This window comes from Hemicordylus capensis, chromosome 2 (assembly GCF_027244095.1).
Source record: "Hemicordylus capensis ecotype Gifberg chromosome 2, rHemCap1.1.pri, whole genome shotgun sequence".
Classification (NCBI taxonomy): Eukaryota; Metazoa; Chordata; class Lepidosauria; order Squamata; family Cordylidae; genus Hemicordylus; species Hemicordylus capensis.
Window position 1 is genome coordinate 90,221,551 of NC_069658.1, and position 27,423 is coordinate 90,248,973.

Consider the following 27,423-nt stretch of genomic DNA (forward strand, 5'->3'; position numbering starts at 1 on the left):
GAGCCTAGACTGTTGAACCTTTTCACAATATTCTAATTTTCTGGGATTGTGGATTTGGGGTTCTCATGAGCTGTACGCCATGATCATCACAATTATAACAAATTAAGGCTTGACTTATCTCGCTTTGCATGTAATGCGTCTATCTCATATATCAGTTTTACCTTTTAATTTGCATTACTGAAATTAAATAACTTTTGCACGATAGTCTAATTTTTCGAGTTTCACCTGTATATAGAAAAAAGTAGCTGTGAGTTTTTCTCAGAGAAGTCTTCTCATTAGCAAGTCTGCATAGTTACCATTATGTCATCTAGTGCTGAATGAGTTAAAAACCTGTATGAGAATGAAGAGGTGTAAAAATAATGCATGTCAAAGGATATGAATATTCATCAGTGGCAAATGGTGATTCTCCCCCCCCCCTTTAAAGGGCTTCAATGGTACTTAAGAGGTGAAGATGGGGTAGCAGAAGGCAAGTAATGCTCACTTAGGCCAGGAGCCTGATCTGTAGGCACAATGGCATTGGTAAGGCTCCCTTTCTATAGCAGCCCTGGTCTCCCATGCTGCTTTCAAACTGCCCTCAAAACTCTTTGTAAGCGCTTTCGAAACAGAACCTCACAGGAAAAGGTCTACATGAGCACTTTTGCTAGTACATGTCTGTATTATTTTGCTGGATCACAGCCATAGAGCTGCAGAAATGCAGCAGCTGCTCAGTCTGAAAAGTGAGATGAGGATTTTCTTTCCTATTTGATTATGATGGTTTGACATTGCACTAGCATAATTCACTGGAAACGGGGTCAGTCCAGAGGCTTGTGTTAGAGCAGATGGCAGGCACGCTGGATTCCCCCACTGGTGCTACCGACTCCTCCCGCAGCAGGATCATTCTAGAGATCACCATGCAGTGTTATAGGGCTGAAGCTGGTAAGATAGCAAATGCCAGGTATAAACACACTCCAGTAAAATGCTATCCCACCTCCTGTTCTGGTTTTTGTACTAGCAAGAACATAAATGGATTCATACTAAACACCCACTGCTCACCACTTCTCCTAGGCTTTTTTTGCACAGGCCAATGTCTTTCATCCTGGGAGAACTTCTTCCACGCAGGGGCGTAGCTGGGGGAGGGTGTGTGTGTCTGTGTTCACCCATCCCTGGCAGCCCCTCGGAGGGAGATAATGAAGAAAACAGGGAGGGGTGGAATTGGGTGGCCCTCACGAGCTGGGGGCCCTGGGTTCTTTGAACCCAAACACTCAATTATAGCTGTGCCCCTGCTCCCACATATCCAGGTGAGATGTTTTTAAACTTCAGTTCAAAATGTCTCTGCTTGCAAGGTAAGTTGCACAAGTTTGTATTTCACAACTAGTTGAAGACAGATAAAATTGCCACATTCTGGTTGAGCAGAACAGGAAGAGCCTGATCCAAGTCAATGAGACAGATCCTCAGCTTTTTAAAGAGCTGTTAGGATCTCTTAACTAGACCCTGTTCTGGTGTGTCACACTATTGTTCAGCATCACAATAAAATTATATTGCATCTTGCTTAATGTATTAGTATCTGTTGTGTTTATAATGTGTTTTGGGAGAGACTTGTTACATCAGGTCTACAACATAATAGAGTTATATCAGAAGAAAATTAGTCATGAATAGAGTCCCATTCATTTTGAGGGTTGACAAGTTAGGCATTTTAGTGGGACTCTTCTGAGTACTTTTCCTCATGTCAACCAACACGACTTAGTCATGACTTTTTTCTGATACAATCCATAATAAAAAGCTGACATGCAAAAGCAAATGCAATAAGGTATCATATGAAATTAAGGGACAAAGGAAAAGTTGGGTCCTACAGAGATGTGCTGGCTGTACAACTTTAGCCCTCCAGCTGTTATCAGACTACAACTCCTATCATCCACAGCCAGTGGCCAACAGTCAGGAATGATGGGAGTTGTACTCCACCAGTAGGTGGAGGGCCAAAGTTGTATATTGGCAATGCCAGTACTCTTCAGAGTGTAACTGCAAAGTAGTGGAATCTTATTGGGCGTGTGTGTGTGTGTGTGTGTGTGTACCTTGGCTGAAAGCCATGTGGATAGTCTAGATTTAATTCTTCTGTAAAAGAAACACCAGGCAAGGAAAAGGGCAAGCAGCACCTGGCAAGTTCATGGCAATGGGAAATACTTTTACTCTTACTGTATTGCAAAACAGGGCTGGCATGCTAACAAAATGACAAGCAAGTTTCCATCCTTTTAAACTAGTGTGAGATAGGACATCTGCAAAAGCAGTATTTTGGATTCCTGACGCACAAGGCTAGCAATAGTACACGGCACTGAGCTTCCAGTTGCTGTAGTTAAAGTGGTAAGATGTGTATTGCAAACAGCTTTGTTTTAGTGTTATCAGGCCATCCTAGGTTTCGGAGGACACAGAAAAGTTTGAAAGGGAACAGTACAAAATGGCCAGCAAGTGACAGTAATCCTCCAAGTCTCTCTGGCAAGGATATGAGCAGCTGAACACATTTGGAAGATGAGTGCCAAACTCCCACACAACAGTTGGCACTCCTGGCAGAAAGCAGACCTCCTACAATGACAAAAGGCTTTGATGATGACCCAAACCAGCCTTAACTCTTTCCCCCCACCCCTCAAAGTTCACATGAGGTCAGAAATGTATTTTTTTCGGTCAAGTCCAGAGACACAGTGACCTTTCAGTACTTTATATCTGCTAGATTGAACAAACTTTTATAAAAGGACACTAAGTAATCTCTAGGCTGTTCACATTACCCGATTTTCCTCTTATATTGTTGCTTTCTTTCTACAGAAGAGATTTCTCCAACTCTGCTCTCGTTAGTGTATATTCAGGGACTGTAGCAGGAAACTAGTTTGCCAGTAACCTGATGGGAATTTCAGTGTTTAACAGATGCTGGGCATAGGAGACTATTCACTAGTAATTTGATGCTAAAGTGTTATAAAGCTGTCAAAAAGCTGCCCTCTTAAGGCCTGACAACAGGTGCTGACCCTGTCCTAGCCGAGTACAGGAACAGTAGGCAGGAACTGGGCAATGGTGTGTCTGTAATATTTGATCCCTACAAGGTGGCATCCAAGTCTGAATCCTGAATGTCTTATTTTGAACTCAGCAGATGATGTTCTCTGCAGCCCTCTAGTGACTGAAGGAGGGATGCAGATCTGCAAGGAGACTTCAACTTTGTTTTTATTGTTTTGTTGTAAACCACCAGCCACTTGCATTTTAGGCGGTATACAAATGTGTTAAACAAATGAACAAAAATACATACATACATCCCTGTGGTGAAGGCTTCTTTGGGCAGTAAGGGTGGGGGGAGTGGTTTTTGTGACTCTCCAAAAGCCCTTTCCATTTATAGAAATAATGTTCCTCAAAACATATTTATATTGCATATCCCTCAGGAACATATTTATACAAGTGAAAAGGGAGTGGAGAGGAACAAAACTCTAAAGCTCCTTGGGGCCTGCAGCCCTCTTCCTGTTGCTGCAGAGTTGTGAAGAATGTCAAATATATGTATATATTACTTATATACTGCTTTTCAAGGGGGAAAAAACAGTTCTCAAAGTGGTTTACACAGAACAATGGTTCCCTATCTCCAAAGGACTCATTGTCTAAAACAGTGATATTGACTACTTTTCAAGTGGGAGTGGCTTTGACCAGAGAGAGAGAGAGAGAGCGAGAGCGAGCCATTCCCCACTGTGTGCTGCTCTCCACACAATACTGCACTTTTAAGAGAGGGGCTTTTGAGAGAGACAGAGCCCCTTTCTCAAGAGCTCTGGGAGGAAAGCAGTGGGACACACTTTCCAGCACTGCATGAACACTTTCCATGATGGTGCAGACAGAAGCTCAAGAGGGTTCTGTTTCCTTTAAGAGAGTATCTCCCCACCACTGGGGAAAAGCACAACACTGCATGGTGAGAATAGTCCTCTTTGCATGGTGCCAGGAGAACCATACCGAGTAATCTGCTTCAGCAGAAGTTTCACAGGCCCAACAAACAATTGGTAAGGGTGCCACACTCAGGGCTGGTGGGGGCTGACACCGGGCCTTACAATGAAGAAACGGAAAAAGGAAAGATTGCACCACCAAGTCCTAGTGACCACAGAGCCATGTGGTTTTCTTGGTAGAATACATGAGGGGCCTTTCTCCCGCACAGTATGAGATGATGCCTTTGCCATTATTACCGAAGTGAGCATCTGCCTATATCACTGCTGCCTGATATAAGAGACTGCAAATATATATTTACTAGGCAAAGTTTGGGAAGCATACCAGCGGGGATTCGAACTAACAGCCTCTTGCTTCCTAGGCAAGCTGCTTCCCTGCTGAGCCACCTCAACTGATTACAATGAAGAACACTGGTCTAAAAAGAAACACAAGGCAAATACCAGCAACAGCCACTGGAGGGATGCCGTGCTGGGATTGAATTGCACCATTTGCTCTCTCTCTGCTTTACAGAGAGAATCACCATTTCAAAGGGTGCCTCTTTGCCCAGTTAGCAGGGGTAATTATCCCCCTACTAATAAAGAGTATTCACAGTACTCCACCCATAGCATAAGGGAGAAATTTAACACACTTTAAAGACACACATTAGAAGGCCTTACTGTATTTGCACAATTTTAAACTAATTATACACTTGGCACTAGAGGGAACAATGTGAGCTGGGACCTGGAATTTCCTGCATTCCCAGAATGCAGCAAATGGAAACGTGAAGCTGCAATTCATAAAAGTGGCCAAGCTCTCTCTCTCCTCCCTTCATGCCCCAAACCCCTTTCACACTAGTAGTTTTCTACATGTATACATGCACAGTTTTCTACATGGAGAAAGATAGCCACTTGCATGTGTGATCTAGACCTTGGAGGGGTGGGGTGTGTGTATGAGTGCAAGTATATGAAATTGTGAGCTCTTGTGGAAGCTAGCAGCTCTGCATTTACACTTCGAGACTAATAGTAACTTCCAGGGGGCTCTAGCCGGCTTTTCTAAGGCTACAGAAAAAGATCTACAGAAAAAGGCTGGGCTCATTTCCTGCCCAGTGTTGAAATTAAAAGGTGAAGTGTGCCATCAAGTCGGTGTCAACTCGTGGTGAACTCAGAACCCTGTGGTTGTCTTTGGTAGACTACAGGAGGGGTTTACCATTGCCTCCTCCCGTGCAGTATGAGATGATGTCTTTCAGCATCTTCCTATATCGCTGCTGCCTGATATAGGTGTTACCCATAGTCTGGGAAACATACCAGCGGGGATTCGAACTGGCAACCTCTGGCTTGCTAGTCAAGTCATATCCCCACTGTGCCATTAGGTGGCTTCAAACAAGCTTGTTGTAGACCCAAAGATGCTTCGTATCTGTCTTGAAGTGTGGGATGGCTGTTTCACTTAATACAGGAGTCCCCAGCTAAAGTTTATTGTGGCTGGGGATGATGGGAGCTATAGTGCAGCAACAACTGGACTACCACAGGTTGGGAACCCCTCACCTAAACCCCTTTTTGTCTCACCAAGGCAAATCCTTGTGTAGAATACAGCTGAAGAAGTTTCAGCACTTAGTCAAACAGACACAGAACTGTTGGAATAGTTCAGAATTGTGTGTTTCGGTGTAATTATTGCAAAATACAATAATAAGATTTTTAAACAACTTCTCGATTATACACCCTATCTCCTGGGTAGCTAATTTTAGATAAATTAGTATTTACATATCTATATATACACACACATATTGCCTTTTAAAAAAATATGCTTAAGACCAAAGATGGTAGTCTTGATTTACTGAGGCTCTTCAAAACTCAAGGTCAACATGTCAGCAGATGCCTGTTTTTCCAGCTCCAGCAGATAAGGGTTATACTCCTCTTCAAGCTTTCGCTTCCAGATTTTAACTTCAAAACAGAGTGAAAGTAACATTTTAGTCTGAGAAATTAACAACTGTACATTGTTCTCCTAGAGATTATAATATAAAAGATGGTGATGCAGTTCTTTCTGCAGACTGCTTTATCAAGCATAGCGATAAGAGATTCCCCATTCAGTGACACAGAGATCCTTGTACAGGAAACTGAAGATATGCTAACTAGGTTATCTGGCCACAGTTACACAATTCTACAGGCAAAGAAAGGAAAAAGCTCTCATTTGTTAAGTTTTGCTTAACCCATTGCTGACTGTCAGTTAATTATTTCAGTACACAAAGGATGATTTTTAGTTATTCTTTTTAAAGGCTAAGTAGGAAAGGTAGCAAACTAGTGAGCCATTATAGAAACACGGCGCTCTCACCTAAACTCTGATGCACCTTTCCCTTGAGCTACAGTTTAGCAGCTGAGATAAAAGAAATAGGCAAACAACATGCGGTACTAAAGAAGGCAGTCAAGGCAGAGGATCAGCCTATAAAAATGGAGAACGAAAGGAGCAGCTTTTTCCTATTCTGGCTGCCACTGTCTCATGGCTAACATCTCCCAGCACTTACAACAGCAGAGCAGCAGAGCTCTGTCGGCACAACAGATCTGAAGTTAGGAAAGCTCAATGCAAGATTCATTATGCTGTAAGGAAAACTGGTCTCCAGCAAGCACAGAACACACACCGTGTTGTGGCCTCAAACTGATATTCTCCTGCCACACATGCACGTTCTCTTTCACCATACAAGTCAATTGAACAACTACCCCTCTACTGATTTGTATGGTAAAAAGGGATGTAAGGAAATAACAACACCCTCAGTTAGAATTCAGAAGATATGCTTATGGGGTGGAGGAGGGGGTTGTGGAAAGTTGATGAAGGTTTGTCTTTGGGACCACAACAGCTGAATACTCTGGGATTACTCACCAATAACCAGCCTCACCAATGCTGCATCCTACCACAATTGAGACTATGGAGCAAGACTTCTTTCCCCTTGTCCTGGTTTAGCTAAAAGGGTCAACCCCTGTCTCCCCACTTCTCAATCTAGGTCTCAATATCTGTATTTATAGTCTGTATTTGCATTTTTTATTGTAAAAGGTGAGCTACTTTGGGTCAGAGACAAGCAGGGTATCAATATTCAAAATAAGATATCTCTGAGCTACTCTGGGGATGACTGAGTAATGCTGTAATAACCTCTGAAGAGACATTGCTACAGCAATGTTATAGTCAGGAGACTGACTGACTCTCAGGTTTTGTGCAAGTGGTGATTCAAAGTTGGGGAAATCTGCAACACAGATTGCAATGGGGATTGCTTTAAGGTAACTCTTTTCTTAGTAGTGACCAAGGCTGGTATCAGATCTGAGAAGTCAGATATGATCAGAAATTAAAGTAGCCCATGTCACGATTCTATCAGCTTACCTTCAACACATTACAAAAATCAACATTAAAACAGGGTGATTATTAATAGGAGAGACAATAGCTCAGATGGGGAAAACTCTCTGAAAACTCACTGTAATTTGGTACATCCTCATCAGATTCCTGAAGAGACATTTCAGCAGTATCTTGTAGACTCTCTCTAGGATGAGGCTGTGTGCGCGCACACTCACTTTCACTTCCTTCTTCAGCTGACTCTCTCTCCAAAGCTGCAATCATTTCCTTATATGCCAGCCTTGCTTCCATTGTCAATTCCACCATTTTGTGAAAATAGTCCTAAGGTATGAAGGCAGTAAACACAGCATATTTGGGGCTGGTGCTTAGCCAACCTTTCAGCAATATTAAACATCAAAATTCAAACATGCAAGAGCAGTCACATGCTTCTTTACTATTCATGTTCTGATCTGCCTTGGTCTGAACACCCCCGCTTGTTACTGAGGGGCTCCACCAACAGCATGTCCCTGAGGATTCATTTGTCAACCCTACCCGCTGAGCACAAATCATGACCCATAAGCCAAAGACAGGCTTAAGTGATGAAGAAGTGTCTTCTGCAAGCTCTTGGTTGTGTGTCATCTGTGCTGCACTGTACCAGGATTCTTCAGCTTTCCAGGTCCCAGATGCTGCACAAGCAGGGAGGGCTCTTTCAGGCTCACTGTCGTTTTCCAGACCCACCACAAATTGAGCTTTTCCCCTTTTAAGCTGCAGGTGCCAGGTCACAGGCTTGGTGCAGAAGGAAATCCAGTTGTCCGCACTGGGTATCAGAAACAGTTCAGCACAGGGCAGAAACACTTATATTGTGGTGTGCAGGAAGAACTGCCTCCAGTCACAGGCAAGCATCTATGTGATAGCGTGGCTTCCCCTTCTCAAGCTGCTGCACACAAAAACAGTTATGGCTGGGTGTGCCTAAACTGCTGGTTCAAGTTAAGGTTTCTACACATGTTTATGTATCAGAGGGTTGGTTGTTTTGGTTTGTTTTACACAAAAGGAGGAAAAATCGTTCCAGCAGCCCTGAAGCATTTTGAGGCCAACACTCTGGCCCAAATTCTATATGGGACACAAGAGAGCCAGCATAGTGTAGTGGTTAGAGTGTTGGACTAGGACTGGGAAGACCTGAGTTCAAATCCCCATTCAACCATGAAACTCACTGGGTGACTCTGGGCCAGTCATGTATCTCTCAGCCTAACCTCCTTAGGAAAGAGTGCCATTCTGAGGCTGGTTTTCCCAGAAAAACAGGCCTCATAATGGCATTTGAATAACCCAAATTGATTTGTGTGGAATCGGGCAATTGTGAGGGCGATCTGATTCAGGGCTGAATCTGCGAATTACTCTGATTCAACCCTAATCAAATTGTATATCCCTACAGGAGAGCCCCTTTGTGCAGACCAACTTCCACTCATATGGCTCTGCATCCAAGCCAACATGCAGATTCCTGCTTTAGAAGAGAAGACTGGATATGATGATCCACTGTTTTGATTCTAAATGATGTAAATCACTCATGGTAGAAAGATGAAAGTGGGCAAGATGAAGACATACCTGGCAGATTTTCAAAGTTATTTGAGGATACCTAACTTACAGACAGTAAGCAATTACTAATGTCTAAGACAATTCATGCTACAGGAAGAACAAGGAACAATACTGTACAACTCACCTGAGCACCATCATAACTGAAAACTCCCACAACACTGACAGGCACTGCTTTGTTCACACAGCGCCCTAGAGCTTTGCGATTGAGAGCAAACACAAATGGGATATTCTGTTCACAGGCAGAGTCAATGATGAGATGCAGAGTCTCATCCAACCCACCTGGGACCAAAAAAAGGAAAAGGGAAAAACAAAATTAGGTCATATCAACCAACATTGCTGGCAAAAGCAACATCACTTCTGTTATATATTCATTGTGGATGAATATATTAGATGCCTACACCATTATTATTAATAGGAAGCTAATCCTGCTAGGCATTTCTCATTACCCAACCCAGGTCACAAATCTGGTCCGCACTTGCTTTAGTAAAATCAGATACTTATAAACACACACACACACTCACTTACTCACTCACTCACAAGCTCACCTTTTGACTGAATCTTTTCACAATTTGGTGAAATAATGACACATTTCAGTTTCTTCAGCTTCAAGTGTTTCAGCACTTCTCTGAGCCCCATAACAAGCCTGCGTTTTGTCTTGGCCTTGACTGGATCTTTCTGATAAAGGCGGTCTTGGAAGCGAACCAGTTCTTTCAAAAGATCTGTTACGCAGCTGTCAACTTCTTTACTAAGTACTTGGGTACAGTAACTAGAGAAAGAACCAATTGTTTCAATATTATGGCAAATGCCTGATTCTCACTTCTCTTTCCTACCCACACTATCCAGAGATACACACACACGGCAGACTATGTCCAGAACAAATTACAATGTTTCATATGTCAAGGTTTAGAACTGTGTTATTAGAGGGTCAACATTCCTGATAAAAATACTTCAGAAAAACATTCAAATTGAAAATGGCTAAAAAAATGTAGTTACAGAAAAACAGAAGGTACATAACCACACATTAAAAATGTCCTTTGGTTTCTGTGAACTCACTGCCGTCTAACACAGCAGCAAAGTTTTAGTCATCAGCTAAAGCAATGACACTAAAGCTATGAAGTGGGCCTCCATAAGGAAAACAATGCACATGGCTCCTCCTTGATGTCTTCACATTATCTTGATTGGGACATAGGCCAAGTATCCGCCCACTTCCTACCGCTCCCAATAAGCAGACTGTGCGTGTTGCCACCCAGTGTGCAAACTATTAGGCTAATATCTTTTACAAAAAAGAGTAATTTAAACCATTGATTTAAATCAGTTTAACCATTCTGAAACTCATATATTTCCTGAAAAAGTATGCATACTATTTTTAGCAGCTAAATAGAATATTTATACAGCTGAGGAACATAATCCAAAACCTATCGTTAGGCAGCCCATATGTACTACAAAAATAGGTCTACTTACAGAAGTGGCACAAATTTCACTTTGGCTCTTTGTACACATGTGAGGATACTGTACACACAGTCACTTGCTGGGAATCCCTAAGCGGAACTTCAGGCAACTGACTATGTTGCTTTAGTTTTCAGATGCTCAAATGGTAAATCAAGCAAGCAACTTTCAGGCTTCCCCAGGGATGTTTGTTTGTTTGTTTGATTTATATAAAGACCGCCCTTCCAAAATGGCTCAGGGCGGTTTACAACCGGATAAAAACAATTAAAACCAGTTAACAATTAAAATCAAAACTATAATAACAGAATAAAACCAATTTAAACATTCAAACAGCTAAAAACCATGGAAAACCAGGGCAACCATTTAAAACAATTTAAAACAGTTTACAATAGTTTAAAAACCCTGGAAGGCCAGGCCAAACAGATAGGTTTTAAGGGGTCTCCTGAACGACAGTAATAACTCAAATTACAGATTTCTGCCGGGAGTGCCTTCCACAGCCCAGGAGCAGCTACAGAGAAGGCCCACCTCTGAGTCGGGCAAAGGTAAATGGTTCAGCTGAAGTGGCTTAGCATAATCAATGATTTATAGGAAGTTTTATTAATCTTGATGTTTTGCTTGTACATCAACTGAACTATATGCTACCAGACTGTGTTGAGGGTGATAAGTTAAAAATCTAAATGCCCTTCCAGCGTAGTTGAGTATGCTTCTTTACCTTGTCTAGAGAATGAAAACCCAGCAATGCAGATTGCTGTCACTGCCTCATCTATGCAGGTCACCCCTGTTTCTTGATTTATTGTGAGAAATATATAGGGACAATGTGTTGACATGAGGGAGAACAGCATACATACTCTCTAAATCTTCTGCTGTGGATTTTGGGAAGGCTGGAATTCAGTTGTGTTGGAACAACTGAGTTTTCTGTGGAGCAAGCAAGTTCTGCTGATTCCAGGAGTACTTCTGAACAAACTTGTTCCAGATGTCCAGGATCCACAGAGGCTTCTTCTGCACTCTCTAAAAGTAAAGGAAAGCTTAATTTAAATACATACCCAAAGGCAACAACACTGAAATCTTCAACGCACTGGCTGACATGATGTCTTAGGAGGGTGGAGAAAGGTCTCCATCTTCACAAGAAGCCAAAAAATGAGGTGTGGGTACAGTTTGCCTTGCAAGCGCAGAGCATGTGGTGGGGGAGATTTCCTCCAGTGTTCCTTTTAACAGGGATTCCCAGATGCTGTTGACTACAACTTCTGTAATCCTCAATCAAAAGCTGTTGCAGCTGGGGATTCTGGGAGTTGCAGTCAACAACATCTGCAAATCCCTGTTAGAGGGAACACTGTTTTCCATTCCCCTCCCCTCCCTGCAAAAGCCTCATTTTTGCCAGAAATATGTCCCCGAGGGCTGCAGTGTGACGTGTTTCCAATCTTGCAGACCCCTTCTGGAGCACCAGGAGGGCTCCCAACTCTAAGGGCTCTGGTGCATCCAGGAGGACTGAGACAGTTGCACAAGAGCTTCCAGCGCATCCTTGCAGTCCCTCAAAGGGCACCTGCTTCATTCCTCAGGATGCCAGTGTCCCTGTGCCCCTTATTCATCTGATGTCCGGTGCTGTCAGTGCCATACACCAAGGAAGAGGTGAAATCAAGAGCAGACATTGACCACTGCAGCTTCCAAGTAGAGAAAACAAAAACCTGGTCATTTAACCTCTGTCCTCAATGTACTGCAAATACAGATATGGTTCAGAAGTGGCAACCTTATCGGCAGGACAGTCACAAAAAGGTGGCCAAAGGAAAAGAACAAATACAAAATAAGGCCTTTGTGCAGGTTAAAGACACTTTCCCCTGTATAATATATGCTGGCAAGTGCATCTCTGGAAATGCCACTGCAACATGGAGGTTTTCATTTAGCACTGAGGTTTTTCAGAAAATAAAAAGACACTCTCTGCTCGGAGCTGGAAACCAAGTGCATCCAGACTCAGATTATACCTGCTTTCGTATTTTCAGGAAATGTCTCATCCTCAGGAGTAGATTCTGCACATGGTTGAATGCTATCACTGTCCTTTGGTATTGCAGTCTGTTCCAAAAGGTGTTGTTGCTTCCGCTGCTCTCTCTCTTTCAAAATAATCTTAAAAATAAAGAGAACTTTATTCCTTAAATTCTTGTTGGCATGCACAAATTTAGCTACTTTACGGTTTTCATTGTTTGAATTTCTGACTGGGAGGCGAGGAAGGAGTGAATTAATTTGATGATCAGGTATTCTGAACTGCCATGCCTCTACTTAGGAGGGCCAATTGCTATGCACCACAGAGAAGCTAACTGCATCACTGGTATAGCCATTCTATTTTTCTAAAAGTATATTTGGAAATTATATTGATTGTACTTGCTTAATACTACTCCTAATAGCAAACAAAGGGTTGTCATAGGAGACTGCTACTGTTATGCTGGGGTAGCACAAAATTCATGTAATGACAACCCCAAGGGTGTTTTTCAAATCACCTTTAGGCTGTTCCAACTGAAGAGTGGCCTAACTCCTAATTTCATCTGCTCTTTCTCCCCCCAGGATTTCCTAACAACCTAGTCTAACATATATAACCTATAGCAACCATTTGAAAACCTTTTCACACAAATATAGATCCTCAGCTAGAAAGCAGTTAAGAATGCTAATCAGGATGATGATGATTATTATTTTTACATTTATATCCCACTCTTCCTCCAAGGAGCCCAGAGCGGTGTACTACATACTTGAGTTTCTCTTTCACAACAACCCTGTGAAGTAGGTTAGGCTGAGAGAGAAGTGACTGGCCCAGGGTCACCCAGCTAGTTTTCACGGCTGAATGGGGATTTGAACTTGGGTCTCCCCGGTCCTAGTCCAGCATTCTAACCACTACAGAGTAATGAGCACTGAATACTGAGTAATGCATGTTTGGTTGGGTGACAGTAGAGACTTAATTCTGAGAAATAAAGAGGTAGAAAGGCACAAATCCAGAGGAAGCAGTGTTGTTGAGACAAAAGGTTAAGAGTTACAATTGACTTTGTTAATATACCTTTTTGAGTGACGTTGGTTTCTTTGCTTTAGGGACTTCTCGCTGTTTCCCCTTCTTGACCAAAGGAGCACTGGAGTCCAAAGGGTTATGCGGAGTATTTCCTTGGTTTAACTGATGACTTTTTGTTACTGTCATAGATTCCTTAGAAGGTGTTACTGCACCACCCACTGGAATAAGAGTAAATAAGAGGAAGCTTACTATCCACAAACAACTAAGTCAGAGATCCTACTTACCTGAAAGAAAGACCCATTAATATCAATTGGACTTATTTCTGAGCAGTCATAAATTAGGGTGCAACATAATTCAGATTCAGCACTGAGCCCAGCACATCAGGTTGTAGCAGAGGAGGAGGGAAGCAGCGAGGCCCCTCCATCGGCCTGAGGAGGACCAGGAGCCTTCTGGACCCTCCCCTCTGTCAACTCTCTCCCTCCCGCCACTGCTTTAATCCTACCCACCACCATTTTTAAAAAGATTGTGGGCCCTTAGGGGACAGGATTATTACTTTTTTGGAATGCTGTAAGCTGCCCAGAGCCTGTCATAAAGAGTGATATATAAATCTAACAAAATACATAATAACTCTAACAGAATACATTCCCAACATATTACCAAATGGTTTGTCTGGCTTATTCACCTCAGCTTTTGATTTTACCAGTTCTTTAATAATCCCAATAATAATTTTAATGTGAACATGACAGTTTTTGAAAGATATCAGATTACTACATATGTAAGTATACAGCTTACATTCTGTATACTTAAAATAATTAGATCTGATTTACAGATCTGAAAAATATAGTGAAATATGGCAAAATATGGATCTTCAGAATTAACACATCTGGTTTGAAATAATTTCTGGACAACACAAAGTTCTCTTGAAACATATTCTGCCCTATGTATGGATTCCAAGCTCATTTCCTTTTCTTTCTTTGTAGAATCTGTAGGCATTTCTTCACTTAGGCAAATTCTCAAAGCAGCAAACAATGGCTGATACGTCCCATAGTACAACACAGGCAGTTCAGAACCATTCGTGCCACTGCAGGGCTCAAACTTGCACACTCACAATGCTGTGCAAAAGGGCTGTTCCAGTACAACTCACCCTTGTGAGACTGCAGGTTGCATGCTACTTGCATTATTCCCAATGCAAGCAGTGTGCAACCTGTGATTGCATAAGGGCGATTTGTACCAGAACAGCCCCTCTATGCAGCACCGTAGGCACGTATGTTAGAACTGCCTGTTTTACACTGCAGGGCATGTCAACCAATATGTACTGCTTTTCCTGTACGTGCTTAGTCTCAGTCTTATGCCTCCTGGTGTGATTTCTGGCAAACAGAGCCATTTTGTAGTCGGAGAATATGAACTGATCCTTATGAAGTCTGTTCCCCTGCTGCCCGCCCGCCCGCTTCCTCTGATTGTAGACATATCAGGTGTCCCAATACCAACATTTTCCAAACTGCATTTTAATGAACAAAGCCCAACTGTGGGCATACCCTTTTTTGTGTGGTTTCAAAAAACCCTTGCCCATTTAATAGCTACTTTATCCTCAACAAGGGTCCATTCCATCTTGTGACAGTTTCTAGGTTAACACAGTAGTTTAATTTGGAGAATACTGAAGAATCCACAATGCCCCACACTCATTTTTTTAAATCCATCAATACAGTTTCATGTACTATTATACAATTCAGAATGAGCAGTATTGTTTTTCTTAATTGCAAGACACAAAACCCAAGAAAACGGACTATTGTTAAGTGTCAAATAGGAGAGTCATCCCCAAAGGAAAAGGTAGAAAACATTACTCATCTCTCTAGACTTCTGCAACCTTCTGAATTCCCAACTAAGACTTATAGAAAACTGCAAACCCATTATTCATGTATAGAACTAGTGTCTCTTTGCAACATTCAGCCTCTCTTAGAAGATGCTATTTAACCCCCCCAACCCCCCCCGTAAAAACCCAACAAGGAAAATGTTCCCAAAGCTTGTACCTGAAAGCACCACAGGCTTGGATGACTGTTTTGATTTCTCAGCATTCTGTTTTTGTTCCAAAGCAGCCAACATGCCTCCCAAATCAAGCTGCACAGGAGCCTGGCTCTTCTTCCCACTGCTTTTGGGTGGTTTCTACAGGAAGAAAATAATATATGTAGATATGTACATGTATATGAGAGAGAGACAAAATGCATTCATTAACAAATATTCAGTTGGCTGACAAGCAAGCCAACTGTAGCATGGAACAACCTGGGTTACCTGCAGTTTTCTTTTTTCTATTGTAGTAAGTGGAATTTGTTTGCCTGCTTTTTTTCCAGTTGGAATATCTGGTGTGGGAGTCGCCAATTCATTTTGTAGGCGGCCATCATGAGACACAAACTCAGACTCCTTTGTTATATTTACCTTTGAAATACAGATATACAATTAAAGAGCCACAAAGAAGCAGAAAAATTGTATGTATATGCTACTATTATATGAGCACCCAAAGTGGATGTTAATAATCCATTTAAAGGCTTTAAAAATGAGTAATAATTCTAGCTCCTGTGTGACCTACCAAGATTTACATTCCTGGAACTTATTATTAATTGGCTACCTGACTAGTCAACTGTTAAACTCTCCTTGAAAGCTAAGGAGCAAGAGTTCTTTTGGCTAGATTCTTACTCCATTTTCAAGTCTCCAGTTCTAAGAAGATTACTATTTTGTATATCTTCTGTTTTATAGTTGTTTATATATACACATTTATGCCTAAGATTATAAATGTATTTTCTATGGATATGGTATATTGCTATGGTGTAATATATCAATAGTGATTCATATTCCAAGCAGCATTAGTAGGGCATAAAAGAGCACTGAGTGTGCAGAAATGCTGCATTGGAGCTCTGTGCCCCGCATATTGCTGAGAAGACAAAAAGCAGGCAGAGGAAGAGTGGGGAACAATTTTTATTTCTCTCCCATGCACCTCAAAAAGGACTTTTTGGCTTCAGAAATGTGTCCTTGAGGGTCACACAGCTGATACAGCATTTCTGCAGACATACTGCTCTTCTAGACCCTAACGCGCGCACGTGTGTGTGTGTGTGCGCACGCGTATACACACTCACTCTTCAACATAATTCTAGTGGATATACATGTTTTTACATTGGTAATTAATTGTGCATGTTGATTGTTCCGATTACTTTGGTAGTATATTTTTGCCCTGATCTTGTTCATTGTTTTGGTCAGGACCATACCCAGTTTGGTTTGGGTCAGGATTTCACATGTTTCACTTGACCAGGGATGGCTAACTGGTGTATAGTCAGGGCCAATTTATCCTCCAGATAACAAATTCAGATTCCTTTAGAAAGTTTCCCTGCATAAGCCAATGGTTTACAAGAGTCAGCAGAACTTAAACTTAAGTAAACTTAACTTAATTTAAGCAGCACTTAAGTAAAAACTTAAGAGATCAGGACTAAGATCATTCAGGCATGCCCGCAGCATCACACAAAAACTACAAGAATCTGTAACATTAAAAGGTGGGATCTTTTACTCTCTGAGAATTTAAGCAATTTTATTTTCCTCATGATTGAAACTGTCAGCATATTTTAGCCACTCTTGACTAAAATTTGGTATAGCTGGTGGGACTAGATATGATATGAAATGATTAAACAAGCATTGGGGGGAAAAACCCCACACAAATGAAACAGCCTTGAATAGTCATTCTAAATTGGAAGGCTAATGTGCATTTTAAAAAATTCTTACCTCAATCTGCTCCCTGGTAAAAGGTGTTGCACTACTGAATTTCTGGGCCCCTGGTTTGTGTCTTTTGTCAGTAGTGGCTATTAAGTTAGGAAACTCTTCATCATCCTAAGAAAATCAAAGTACAGTATTAATTTAGGGTTGATGGGGGGCCACCACTGGCCCCTAGGGCTTAAAATGAACAACATCGCCATATATAGTTAAAAAGAATGTTCATCATGTATAATTAGAAATTACAATTCCTACTCATTATAGTATCTCTGAATTGTAACACATCTTATATAATTTGATTTTAACAAAGAAATTTTTTTAAAACCCAATTTAAATTTTTAAAATTAAATCTAATTTTTACAATAAATATTTCACACATACACACAGAGATTTTCATCCACTTTGTCTCCAATAGGTCCCAGAGCATGGTCTAAAGCAGGGCTGTGCATCTTCAGCCTTCCAGCTGTTGTTGGACAACATCTCTCATCATCACCAGCCACAGTGGCCAATAGTCAGGAATGCTGGGAGTCGACAGCCATTATCAGCTGGACAGCCAAAGATGTGCAGCCCTGGTTTAAGGGCACATGACACAATCACCTTGCTGAAGCTAAGCAGGTCTTGGTGTGGTCGGTGCGTGGACCCATGTATGCCACCTTTGGGGTGGGGCTGTAGCTCAATGACAGAGTATCTGCTTTGCATGCAAAACACCCCAGGTTCAATCCCTGGCATTTCCAGGCTGGGCTGGGAAAAACTCCTGCCTGAAACCTTGGAGAAATTGCTGCCAGTCAGTGTAGGCAACACTGAGCTAGATCTGATTCAGTAAAAGACAGTTTCCTTTGTTGCTAACAAGTTTCCGACATGTCTTGCTGACAACTTTCACTTTCAGAAGATGGAGGAAGGAATCAGCTATGCTTGACTTGATCTTAACCAATATAGAAGAGTTGGCCAATGAGACTGAAGTAGTGGGAATCCTGGGGGTAGAGGGGAGAGCTGATCATGTAAAGACTGGAATTCTTGATCTTACTGAAAGGCTCTTTCATTTGTGTGGGCTTTTCTTTTCTCTTTTTCTCTTTTTTTGCAATGCATACAGTGCTCAGTTTTAGTATACATCCTTTAGCAGTAAGTTAACTATATGTGGAAGTGATCCAGTAGTTATGCTAAGCTATATTGTTGTATGAAAAAGACTCAACAATTGTTGCCCAAAACACAAAAATATGAATTCCCACACTAGGACTGAAAAATCAATCCCATGTGGGCAAAATTATGTGTCTATTCCACCAGTATGATTAACATTCTTTGATGGGAGCAGTATGGATTCCATGTAGTTATACACTGGGGGAAAGTCACTAATATCTAGTATATAATTCAAGGACCTGGGAAAAGTAGTGCAATTCCATGTAATGATATATTCTAACATGACATACAGATGAAAGTTGTGGATGTCTATATTGTTTCTATAGCATCGTCACTACGCTTTGCTAGCAAGCAAGCCTCTATCCTGAAGAAATTGCAGTCTAAAATTCTGACAGAAGGGCAGCGAGGCATAATGTAATTAATGGCCATTAACAGGATCTATTAATGTGGAAGCCATGTATGAGAAGCCTTAATGACTATATAGCTCATCCCAGATTCAGGAATGTCTTTTACTTTATATGATCTTAAATTATATTATGCTGTATGGAATTTGATATGCAGTGTAGTCAACTTTGAATTGTTAATTAGATCTGGTGCCTACATTGCAAGAAGATCTTGCAATATGCAGAGGCGTAACTAGGGAAAATGGCGCCCGGGGCAAGCACTGAAATGGCGCCCCCCCGCACCCCCAACATACTACATTATACTTAGGTTTTTCCTCACAAGCGCCCGCCACCGCCGCCAAGCCAGGCCACTGACTGGCCGCCAGGCACCAGCAAAGCAATGGGGGGGGCGCGGGCGGCGCGGAAGGGACCGCTCGTGGGGGAGGGGGTGCCGACGTGCTCCCTTGACTGCTGCAGCGCTGCTGCACTGAGCAGGAAACATTTGTATTAACAAAAAATTAAAAAAAAAATTTGTCATGGCGGCGCCCCCCACGTGACCAGAAAAGATGGCGCCCGGGGCACGTGCCCCCCCTGCCCCCCCTATAGTTACGCCTCTGGCAATATGATATACAAAAAGGAAAGACAATGGTGCCATCCAGGCCAACACTGTGCTAAAGCAAACATGTTGCACTATTGTACGGATGTTCTGAAAGCTCATTCCGCTGACTCAGGAGCTCAAATTTCAGATTAATGTTGTGCTTGCACAAGGTGCGCAACCTGTGACATGACTCCTGCTGCGAAATACCCACATCCTGTTCCACACAGGATGGATCAGTTTGAGTATCCATACAAGTTTTGTAACCTTCTTGCATGTGCCCAATTTTGTTGTGCTAGTGCAGCATTAGTCAAGATGTCTGTCTAGCCAAGCATGTTAGTACAAATTCAAGCTGGCACACAGGTCTCTCAAAGGCACACATAAGTTTTTGTACCTCAATTCGTGGAGGTTCTTGAATTAAAATACTTCCTTTGTGCGGCTTCTCCATTTCAGTATTTGGGTTGGTTTTCTTCTTCTTCTTCTTCTTTTTCTTCTTCTTTTCTGCCGTTTCTTCAAGCTCATTGTCACTGGTGTTCTCTCTTGTTTCTGACGGCTAAAAATGGGTAAAATAATTTATATAAAAGCTTGGATGGCTTTTATAGGATAGGTTCAAGCTTGGATAGCAATACGTGGCCTAAGGTTTAGAGCTAAACTAAACATAACACAAGCAGTTTCTTGTTCTCACATACTTCTGCCTCTGGGATTATGAGACAAGAGACAAAGTTCCCAAAATCTTATATTCATCCTGTCAACAATATTCTTAACATAGTTCCTTTGCTCCCTGTCCTAATTCCTTAGCTCTTCGCAGCACGAATACCAATACCTTTTAGGATGATATACTGAAAGGCAGCATAGTGACCACAGTATCCTATGGAAAAAGGCATATAAGGGGAAAAAACTGGAAAAAAGGAATCAGTTATTTCCAGGAAAGAATATATAAGCTTGTTCTTGGCCCTGGTATGTTTTCATATACTAATCTAATGAATACTCTTCATACACTTCTGCATATTGAAGGAGAATATGTGATCTCCAGTTAAAACACGCAACATTAGAAAAAACAAACAGTGACCCAGGAGTTGTGAAATGTCATTCATAAGCCAGCAGTAGTTAATTACATTGTCACCAAAAAAAGATTAATCTGCCAGTATGTCACAGGTAAATTTGACCTATCAATTGTTGTAGAAAACACCACACTAAAGTGTAGACAGTATTTTTCCAAGCAAATTAATGCCAATACTGAGCTAAAAATTGTTGTACCAAGATTAGTAAAAACAGCATATCCAAAACAGTGCTTTGCACATTGTTTCATACTTATCTAATGACATTAATATAATTAGTAAGTAATAAGTTGATTGTTATAACCACTGGTTGTAACATAATGTGACATAAGAGAAAAACATTAAAACAATGCAACGTACCATAAAGTTACTTCAGCAGATATATAATGTTAAATTAACCTAAAACCAACACAACAATTTAGAACAATGACATATGGAATTGCATAATTAGCCACTTTGTGAAAGAGTGAGATAAAAATATATAAAACAAACAAAGTGCCGAACAGAAACTAAATTTAATAGAAAGACCCTGCTTGCAGGTTTACAACGGAAAACTAGACTAGACTTTTAGGAGAGGGGAAGGGATACCACAAGAAGAAGAGTAAAGAGAATAGTAAAGAGTAAAGAGATTAAGAGTAAAGAGGTTAAAGGCTTGGGAGATGAGATCCATTTTCAAACCTTGTTTAAATATTTGTACCGGCTGCACCGAAGTCCTTGAAAACAGAGTCCAGAAAGGAGTGTAGCAGAACAACAACAAGTATTTATATACAACTTTTCAACAAAGGTTTCCAAAGCGGTTTACACAGAGAAATAAATAAATAAGATGGATCCCTGTCCCCAATGGGCTCACAATCTAAAAAGAAACATAAGATAGACACCAGCAACAGTCACGGGAGGTACTGTGCTGGGGGTGGACAGGGCCAGTTACTCTCCTCCTGCTAAAAAAAAGAGAATTACCATGTTAAAAAGGTGCCTCTTTACCAAATTAGCAGAAGTAGCAGAAATTCTCATGCAGTGTGCCTTCACCACTTTTGGTGGTTGTTGGTTCTGTAACTTATAAGCCAAGAACATGAGCCACTTCTTGCATTGAAGATACGAGTGGGCAGTCCTGCCCTGCCAACCCTTGTGCTTAGCTGAAATAACAGCAAGGTGTACTCACAAGGACACGTTCGCCAGCCCAGATTCCTTCAGGTTAGTAAGGTATAGCAGGATCTGATCCGTAGGAGCTCTGATCGGGTCAAATCCACGGTCCATAGCATAACAGGTAAAACATTTTCACTTGCTAGTGTAACTTTTTCTCGTTAAGGGCTTACAGCTATTCAACAGGATTCTCTTCAATAGCCGACACTCCATGCCATTAGCCCTAATGTCCGCAGGACTGGATGCAATATCCGCCCTTCGTCTCTTGTCAGCAGATTGGAATCGAGAGGTAGATGGCAATAGATGTTCCCTGTCAGTATGAATAGTGACAAAAACAACACCAAGATTGCTTTTGCATGGTCTTGTATCAACTTACCCACTACCCTGCTGAGTAGGAGCAATGAAGGAAACATATATAGTAGGCCTTTGTCCCAGCTGTGCTAAAAGGCATCCCCCAGAGACATGTGCCCAACACCCGCTCCGGAACAGAACTGTAGAAATTTTTTGTTCTTCTCTGATGCAAACATATTCATCTGAGTGACATCCCTCCAGGTGGTCAGACAGTCCAGACACGCTTGTTTGAGCTTCTATTCATGATGTTGATTATTTTCAGATGTCCTGCTCAAGTCATCTGCTAAGATGTTCTCAACTCCCTTGATGTGGATGGCAATCAGCAATGCATTTCAGGGTATGCACCAGCTCCAGAGGTGTGTGCTTAAAGCACATAGTGAATGTGAAACTATGCCTCCCTGACGAATGACATAGGCAATCACCATAGTATTGTCCATTTGCAGTAGTACAATGGAGTCCTGTAAAAGCGGTGCAGAGGACTTCAAAGCCTGAAACGCTGACATCAGTTCTAGGAAGTTGATGTGCATCCTTTTTCTGCTGCACCATCCACAAGGCTTGAGCTTGGTGAGTTCCACAATGTGCTTCTCACCCTAACAGAGAGGCCTCTGTTGTGACCCATTTTGTCAAAGTTGGAGGTTCTAAAGGTAGGCCTTGAAGAAGATTGTTCTGCACTTTCCACCATTGCAAAGATTTTAGCACAGGAGGGGGAACATCCAGCAGCATCCACAGACTGTTGACATTTGGGCAGAACACTTACAGAAACCATAGTTGTAGTTGCTGCATGTGCAAGCAAGTATGGAGGACAGTCACCTTGCATGAGGCCATCAAACCGAGCAATCTTTGGACCAGCTGGGCTCGCTGTCACAGTTGGCCTTTGAATGCCTCCACTAAATATGAAGGTACCAATCCTCTGGTAGGTACGCCCTTTTTGTCTGCGTATCCAGTACCGCTCCAATGTAGTCTACTGAATTTGTTGGTTGCAGTTTCGACTTGTCCAATTGACCTGGACTCCCAAGACTTCCAACAGATGCAAGACATACTGGATCTCAGACTCCAACTCTGACCTGTCTTGGTGTACCAGGAGCTAGTCATCCAGGGAAGGGAACACAATGACACCTTGTGTTTGCAGGTGAGCCATAATTGTTGACATACATTTGGTAAATACTCTTGGTGCTGTAGACAAGCCAAATGGCAGGACTTTGTACTGGAATACTGAACTTCCTACTGAGAACCTCAAGTACTTCCAGTGGTTGTGCTGAATTTCAATATGAAAATACATGTCTTTGAGATGTAACATAGCAAGCCACTCCTCCTTGGCAAAGAGTGGAAGAATTCCTTGCAGCGTTGTCATATGGGATTTGCATGTATTGATGAACTGACTGAGGCCTTGGAGATCCATAATTGCCCCAATTCCGCCATCCCGCTTCGGGATGAGGAAATAACGTGAACAGAATCCCTTCAGCTGGTCTGTCCACCGCACTGGCACTATCAATCCCTTCCTCAACAAAGTTCGTATTTCTTTCAACAAGGTTGGAGTTGGGGTAGTGATTTTCATGCCCTCAAAACTTGGCAAAGTTCTGAACTCGATTACGTAACCAGTGTAGATAATTCTGAGGACCCACTGGTCTGATGTTATCTGGTGCCATGCTGAAACATGACTGGCTAGTCTGATGATACTGGGTGGCAAAGGAGTTGTTATTGAGGGCATGCTACTAACAGCCAGTACATTGGTGTTTAAAGCCTCAGCAGGCGATGATGGTAGATGCAGTGTACGATCTAGGGAATCAAAAGGACTGCTTGGATGAGTCCTTCCCAGGATGGGTGCCCTGATTTTTATTCCTTTGGCCGTATCCCTTTTTCTGATATGGTTTATATTGCTTCTTAAAGTCTTTTTGGTCTTGGTACTGGAAGCCAGATCGCTGGTGATTGTAGTTACGGTACCGAGAAGAGCCTTGAGTCACTGAGGAAGAGGACAAAAAGCTCTTGGCGGTAAATTTAGACTCTTATGTGTAGTTTTGCATTACCACTGAATGGTAAATTCACAATACACTCTCTCATATCGTTCTGTAGTGTGGAAGAGCACAACCAGGCATGCTGTCTGAGAGAGACCACCACAGTCATTGTCCTGGATTCAGTTTCAGCCAGGTGTTTAAATGTGCTCAACTGCTGTCTGGTAAGTTCAGCTGACTTGTTAAGCACCTCTTTATAAATCCCCCTAGCTGAAGCGTAGAAACCTCCTTTTGCAGAGAGTCCCAGAGACAATAGTTGTAACGGGCCATGCAGGCTGCATAATTTGCTATGCAAATAGACAGGCTCGCAGTTGAATAAATGTGACATCCAAGAACGTTGAGTTTCTGTCCCTATTTATCCAAAGGGGTCAAGTGACGATGACCCGATTTAGATGAGGAAGCACAGTCAATTACTAGAGTGTTTGGAATAGGATGTTTTAAGAGGTAAGAATTCTTCCTGAACTCAGTACAAACTCTCCAGTCATTTCAACGTAGGGCTGGAAGTTTGCACAATCTCCCATGCTGCCTTAGTGGCTTTCGTAATCACAGACAACATGGGCAAAGCAATAGGTTGCGTGGACTGCACAGTGGCCATCATTTTGTAGATAGGGTCTTCCAAGTCTGCAGCTGGACACTTCATCTCCAGACCCAGTAACTCCATTGGTGGTATCATCTTAGTACTTTAACTCCACATTAGGCAAGGTGGACATGTCTGAAGGAGGATCAGAAGGATGCCCAGGGGCCCCACTCCCATCATCTGTGTCCGAGTCAGAAGAATCAGAGTAGTAGTAAGAGTCATCAGTTGGTATATGAGGTTCCTCTGGAATAGGCACAGGGTCATCTGCTGGTCTCAATGGGGGAAGTGGCTGTAGAGCATCCCCAGCAGGTGGAGGCAGACACTGAGGAACAGGAGGTGCCGCAGGGCTAGGCTGAGGTGGCAAGGGTGCCTCAGTCTGAGAAGGAAGGACACGGTGTACAACAGGTCCAACCGACTGTCCCACAACCGACTGTCCCACAGCTGAAACTCTGCAAAATCTAGTTGCGTAGCTGGAGAAAAAGTGTGCCAGAATCTGCAAACATGCAGAGGGTCCCTTTGTGGCACAAATGGCTGAGAAGGCATGAAAGTAGGAGTGGGCTTCCACAATGTCGCAGCAGTAGTTGCTGGCAGTGTGACTGTCATGGTAGGAGGTCGCACAAGCTGGGTCAGCGATAGACTGGGTCTAGTCGTGGAAATGCCAAATAGAGACATTGAAAGGGTCTTAGGAGCCAAGTCTTCTTCGGCATCCTCATCAACATCCAGACTACCACTCAGAAAAGCCCTGAAAGGTCGAGCCAGAAAGAGGGCTTGAAGAAGAATCCAATTTACTCATAAGGAACTTAGCCATGTTCTGGTCCAAAAAAGTGTCATCATCCATATCAAACAACAGAAGAGGAGAGCCCACAGGCATCTGCACTGGAGATAAGGACAAGGGCTTTTAAGAACGTGGTGCCACAGTAGCTAATGACAAACTCAGACATTGAGCAGTAAATTCTCAGACCCGGTATTGACTATCAATGGTGCCGACATAGTGGGCATCGTGATGGGCATCGAGGTCGAAGCTGAGTTTGGCAAGAACGTTGATGTCAGCAGATGCTATGGAAGCTCGATAGAGTCTATGGAATCCCTCGATGCCGAAGGCTTCAGTACTGAAGAACTCATCAATATTGATGCATCCCAATGCTGAACTGTCGAAGGTGAGGGAGTCCTTGATCTCAATTGGAGCGGTGTCTTCGACTTGTGCTTCTTCGGTGGCAGAGAGTCAGTGTCTGAAGACACATGATGTCACTTCCCTGGCATCGGAACTTCTAGGTTTCTTAAAGACAATCCCTTCAGGATCATCCACCGGGATTTTTGACTGTATGCACGCAGACCCTGACTCTGACATCAAAGCTGTCAATGTCGATTTAGGTGCTGAGCCTATAGATGTCGATCTCAATGTCGACCCCGGTCTCGGCGTCGGTGGACACAGCGCATCTCCATACAATGCCTCCTCGAGGCACGACAGTCGATTCTTAAAAGTTTGTTTTGAAAGTGACCTGCAAATCCTACAGGCAGTAGGAACATGCTGTTCACTCAAGCATAGTAAACAAAGGTCATGCTCATCGGTAGAATGCAATTTCGCTCTACACTGAGAGCAACGTTTAAAGGTAGTCTTTTTTTCTCTCTGCTCCCTCCTTCAAATGGCAAAGCCAAAAGAAGTCCAAACAACCAAGTCCGATGTCCAGAAAACAAAGAGTAGTCAACTTACAGTCTGTAAATCAACAACACAATCTTTTCCAAATAAAGCTTTTCTTTTCTACTTACTGAGGAGCAACAACCCACCGGTCTCGACAACATCAGCAGTTGAAAAGAAACTGAATAAAATCCACCCAAAAGGTCCCTGCACAGGCACAGTAACCCATTTCTCATGATGACAACAGATCACTTCCAGATCAAAACCAAGAAAGTACACATCAGAACACAGAGAAACTAACAAAGAGAAAACAGAATGGAAAAACTGATTACATGATGTAGCAAGCAAGGAATCACTAGCAACGAGAGTAAAGACAGATTCAGTGGAGTGACAAGATTGAGAAGCAGACTGAAAGCAATCTAACCATTAACAGAAAGGAAGTAGAGACAAAACAAGACATCAAGAATTTCTAAAATGAAAAGTAAGAGAAATAATTATTCAAAGAAGATTGCGTCAAGGTAGGAGAAACAACGGTGGATTTATAGCAAAAAAAAAAAAAGGTAAGCACCAGAAGGTTAAAGGTTAAAAATAAGCAACAAAAAAACAAACAGAAGGAGCAACAGATTTTAAAAAGATGGAAAAGCTACAATACTTCTCTCCAGACCTTTTTTATTGCGCAAGTTAAAAAGAGAACTGCAACAAAGAACAGACATTTTGATGTATATACATCAGCTTCAGTGTTCTATGTCCCACTGTTTAAAATTCACACTCTTATATCTGAAACTTTCCCCAATCTAATTCAACACCTGATTAGTACATAAAAGAAATGGAATGTGGTGAAAATTACATAGGGGAAACAGGAAGACATCTAGTCACCAGAATCAAAGAACATCTAGCAGATTCTAAATATATAAACAGGGAAAGACCATGGACATTACATATGAAGAACAAACATAACAGAATAACAAGGCATCTCAAAGTAAGCATCTTAGAATATAAACATTGAACACTTAAAAGATAGATAAGTGAAGCATTATATTTGGATAAGCTATGGCCTGAAGTCAGTGGTAAAAAAGAAATGAGGGAAATCTTGAAGAACATAGGCCATTAAGGGTTGCAAGTAAAATTTTGTTTCATACCCTCCTTCTCTCCGATACCCCCCTCCTCTTTCAGTGTCAGCTTTAAACAGGCGTAGCTGTGAGTCATCAGCCTTCCCCTTTTCTCCCTTCCCCCTTCTTTTATGTACCAATCAGGTGTTTAATTACATTGGGAAAGGTTTCGGATATAAGAGTGTGTATTTTAAACAGTGGGACATAGAACACTGAAACTGATGTATGTATGTCGAAACGTCTGTTCTTTGTTGCAGTTCTCTTTTTAATGTTTTAACTTAAGCAATAAAAAAGGTCTGGAGAGAAGTATGGTAGCTTATCCATCATGTGTATTGTGTCGCTGTTGTATCAACTAAGATGGAAGAGGCTCAAGCACACAAGTGGTTGGTTTAGGAGGATAAAAACACAGAACAAAATAATGAACATAGAGAGAAGTGAAAT

At 42.1% G+C, this 27,423-nt stretch overlaps 1 protein-coding gene across 2 annotated transcripts in view; it reads right to left on the bottom strand.

Annotated features, from left to right (window-relative positions):
* Window positions 1-3,162: 3,162 nt before the first annotated feature.
* SECISBP2 (SECIS binding protein 2) overlaps window positions 3,163-27,423 on the bottom strand; it is a 38,826-nt gene continuing 14,565 nt past the window's right edge. For both annotated transcript variants that reach the window (XM_053296588.1, XM_053296589.1), the window contains 11 exons: window positions 19,497-19,655; window positions 17,003-17,107; window positions 15,527-15,670; window positions 15,268-15,400; window positions 13,292-13,458; window positions 12,234-12,372; window positions 11,106-11,265; window positions 9,357-9,577; window positions 8,936-9,090; window positions 7,365-7,563; window positions 3,163-5,849 (listed from right to left, as the gene is read on the bottom strand). In XM_053296588.1, the coding sequence (XP_053152563.1) occupies window positions 5,740-5,849; window positions 7,365-7,563; window positions 8,936-9,090; window positions 9,357-9,577; window positions 11,106-11,265; window positions 12,234-12,372; window positions 13,292-13,458; window positions 15,268-15,400; window positions 15,527-15,670; window positions 17,003-17,107; window positions 19,497-19,655 (1,692 nt within the window). In that variant the 3' untranslated portion in view covers window positions 3,163-5,739. The remainder of the gene's footprint in view (window positions 5,850-7,364; window positions 7,564-8,935; window positions 9,091-9,356; window positions 9,578-11,105; window positions 11,266-12,233; window positions 12,373-13,291; window positions 13,459-15,267; window positions 15,401-15,526; window positions 15,671-17,002; window positions 17,108-19,496; window positions 19,656-27,423) is intronic.